Below are 2,875 nucleotides of genomic sequence, written 5' to 3' on the forward strand. Positions count from 1 at the left end.
TCCTGCTTGTCAGTCCATCCAAAGGGTGCGTTCTTCTAAGTCAGCTGGGTCAAGGGTGATTCTATCTTCAAGAAATCTTGAACGAAGCGTCGGTAATAGCCGGCTAGATCCAAGAAGCTTTGAATTTCAAACATGTTAGTAGGTCGTGGCCAATCCACGATTGCTGCAACTTTTTGGGGGTCAACTGAGATGCCATCTTTGTTGATGACATGGCCGAGAAAGTGTACACTAGTGATCCAAAATTTGCATTTCTTCAACTTGGCATAAAGTTTGCGATCACATAATTTTTGCAGCACTGTTCATAAATGTCACTCATGATCCTCTGGTGACTTAGAGTATATGAGAATGTCGTCAATGAAGACGATAACGAACTCATCAAGATATGGTTTGAACACTCGGTTCATGAGGTCCATGAAGGCCGCTGGAGCATTTGTGACGCCAAATGGCATGACAAGAAACTGGTAGTGTCCGTAACGTGTTCTGAAGGCCGTCTTCTCAATGCTTTCCGTTTTGACTGTTAGTTGATGATAGCCGGAACGCAAGTCGATTTTGGAGAATACTTGGGCACCTTGAAGTTGGTCAAACAAGTCGTCGATTCTTGGCAAGGGGTATCGATTCTTGATGGTGACTTTGTTCAGCTCCCGGTAATCGATGCATAACCTCGTCGTGCCATCTTTTTTCTTTATGAACAGTACTGGAGCTCCCCATGGTGAGGTACTTGGTCGAATAAAGCCTTTGTTCAGGAGTTCCTGGAGTTGGGTTTTTAGTTCCTTCAATTCCGCCAATGACATGCGGTAAGGAGTTTTGGAGATCGGTTGTGTATTGGGTTGAGTGTCGATGGTGAATTCGATTTCTCGATCAACCAAGGTACTAGGTAAGTCTTTATGGAAAGCATTAGGAAATTCTCGAATGACCGGTATTGAATCGAGGGTTGCGTCTATTTGTTGAGTGTCAACCACATAACAAATATAACCACCACAACCTTTTCTCAAAAGTCGTTGGGCTATAACAGGGGATATCAAATACGGAGGGGTAAAAACTCCAGTTCCTTCAAAAACCAGCTCGCGTTGGTTGGGTAACCGAAGAAAGATCTTTTTGGTCGTACAGTCAATAGAGGCATGGTTGGCAGCAAGCCAATCCATCCCTAAGATTATGTCGAAGCTACTAATGCAGAGTGGAGTTAGATCCACGTACAAGGTTTCATCATTTAGGGATATAACACAAGACTTGTATACCTTTGTACTAAGTGTGGTGACACCAGATGGAAAAGCCACAGATAATGCAGATCCCAATGGTTTAGGTGTTGATGTTAACCTGGAAACAAAGTGTGGTGCCACAAACGAATGAGTGGAACCAGAGTCAAAGAGAACACTAGCTAAGTGACCACAGACAGAAAGTGTACCTGTCATAACGTTCTCCGTAGCATTGGAGTTTCCGAGTACTAACGCAAAAGCTCTTCCTTGGCGTCTTTGTTCCTTCTTCCCTCCTGTGGCGGTTTCTGGTTTCTGAGCTAGTTCAGAGGTGCTTATCATAGAGTTGGTGAATTTTGGGCAGTCTTTTATCACATGGCCAACTTGGCTACATCTATAACATGCTCCTATTGCCCGATAGCACTGTCCCCTATGAGCCTTTCCACAACTCAGACAATTCGGATTGGTGCTACCCTTGGGAATAGTAAAATTTTGGTTAGCTGAACCAGTTGAGCTAGTAGATCCGGGATTTACTTTCTTTGGTGGGGCTGCCCTTGATGCTCCAATTGCTTCCCAAAACCGCCTTTTTGACCCATTCCACTGGAACGTGCGGTTTTAATTCCTTTTTCTGCGATATATGCTCGATCCACCACCTCTGTATAGGTTGGTAGTTTCAGAACCTCGAGCCTATCTTTGATCTCCGCATCTAACCCTGCTTCGAATTTCCTTACTTTTCGGGCTTCTGTTGGAATAACATACGGTGTAAATCGTGTTAGTTGTGTGAACTTACTTTCGTACTCCGCTACCGACATTGTTCCTTGCCTCAAATGTAGGAACTCGGATGCTTTCTGCTCCCGTAGTGATTCTGGAAAATACTTTTCATAGAACACCTCTAGGAATTTCGCCCAAGTCACGGCCTCTTCTTTTTCTAAGGTGAGAAGCCACCATTCCTGCGCATCTTCCTTGAAGGTGAAAGTGGCGAAGGATACTTTCTGTTCTTCTGTGCAGAGTAGGGCACGAAAAATCTTCTCCATTTCTTTAACCCAAGCTTCAGCTATCAATGGATATGAACCTCCTGTGAACGTGGAAGGATTTAGGTCTTGGAATTGTTTAATCGTAGTTGTCCCTTCTCGATGTTCTGGTAACCCATTGTTCTACAAGGCTTGCAAGAAACTGATAATAGCTCTCTCCACAATCCGTTCCATTGGATCGGCTCCATTGGATGATGACCCGATACCATTTCCATCGTTCGCCATAACTATAAAACAATTTTAATAAACGTGGTGCATGATTTCTATCAATTACCTAAATTAAAACATATTCACATAATCTACAAAACATAGATAATATATACATTATTCACAAAACACCGGTTTTATTTATGTATAATGGTGTTAGTACATTACTTGTAGTTATGTCAATTTTAGTGCCTAACCCTCCATGACAAAATGGGTTAGAACTAGATCTTGGTCAGCTTGTTTAGACACCAAACAAAAGAAAAACAAAAAACAGCAAAAGAAAGGATTTTGTTATCAGGATCTTAGGTTGAAAACAACCATGGGTACTGCAGCTGCATGTGATGCTCAAACTCCTATCCATTTTGCTCTATGCCAAAACATCGCCATGCCACCTCCACTTGGTATATGGGGATGCCTACCTCGTAACCCCACAGTTGTCGTCCTATG

At 42.9% G+C, this 2,875-nt stretch overlaps 1 protein-coding gene across 1 annotated transcript; it reads right to left on the reverse strand.

Annotated features, from left to right (window-relative positions):
• Positions 1–1,720: 1,720 nt before the first annotated feature.
• LOC114323362 (uncharacterized) lies at positions 1,721–2,446 on the reverse strand. Its single transcript, XM_028270941.2, has 2 exons — positions 2,365–2,446; positions 1,721–2,265 (listed from the first exon to the last, which is right to left on the reverse strand). Exons 1-2 carry the CDS (start codon positions 2,444–2,446, stop codon positions 1,721–1,723), a joined length of 627 nt encoding a protein of 208 aa, XP_028126742.2.
• Between the last annotated feature and the right edge of the window lie 429 nt (positions 2,447–2,875).

This window comes from Camellia sinensis, chromosome 12 (genome assembly GCF_055761805.1).
Source record: "Camellia sinensis isolate YWXY chromosome 12, ASM5576180v1, whole genome shotgun sequence".
In the NCBI taxonomy this organism is placed as follows: Eukaryota; Viridiplantae; Streptophyta; class Magnoliopsida; order Ericales; family Theaceae; genus Camellia; species Camellia sinensis.

Coding starts and splice junctions, on each gene's coding strand:
- LOC114323362 (XM_028270941.2), bottom strand. CDS start 2,446: ATGGCGAACGATGGAAATGGTATCGGGTCATCATCCAATGGAGCCGAT. Junction 2,266..2,364: donor TGTGGAGAGAGCTATTATCA/GTTTCTTGCAAG, acceptor CCACGTTCACAG/GAGGTTCATATCCATTGATA.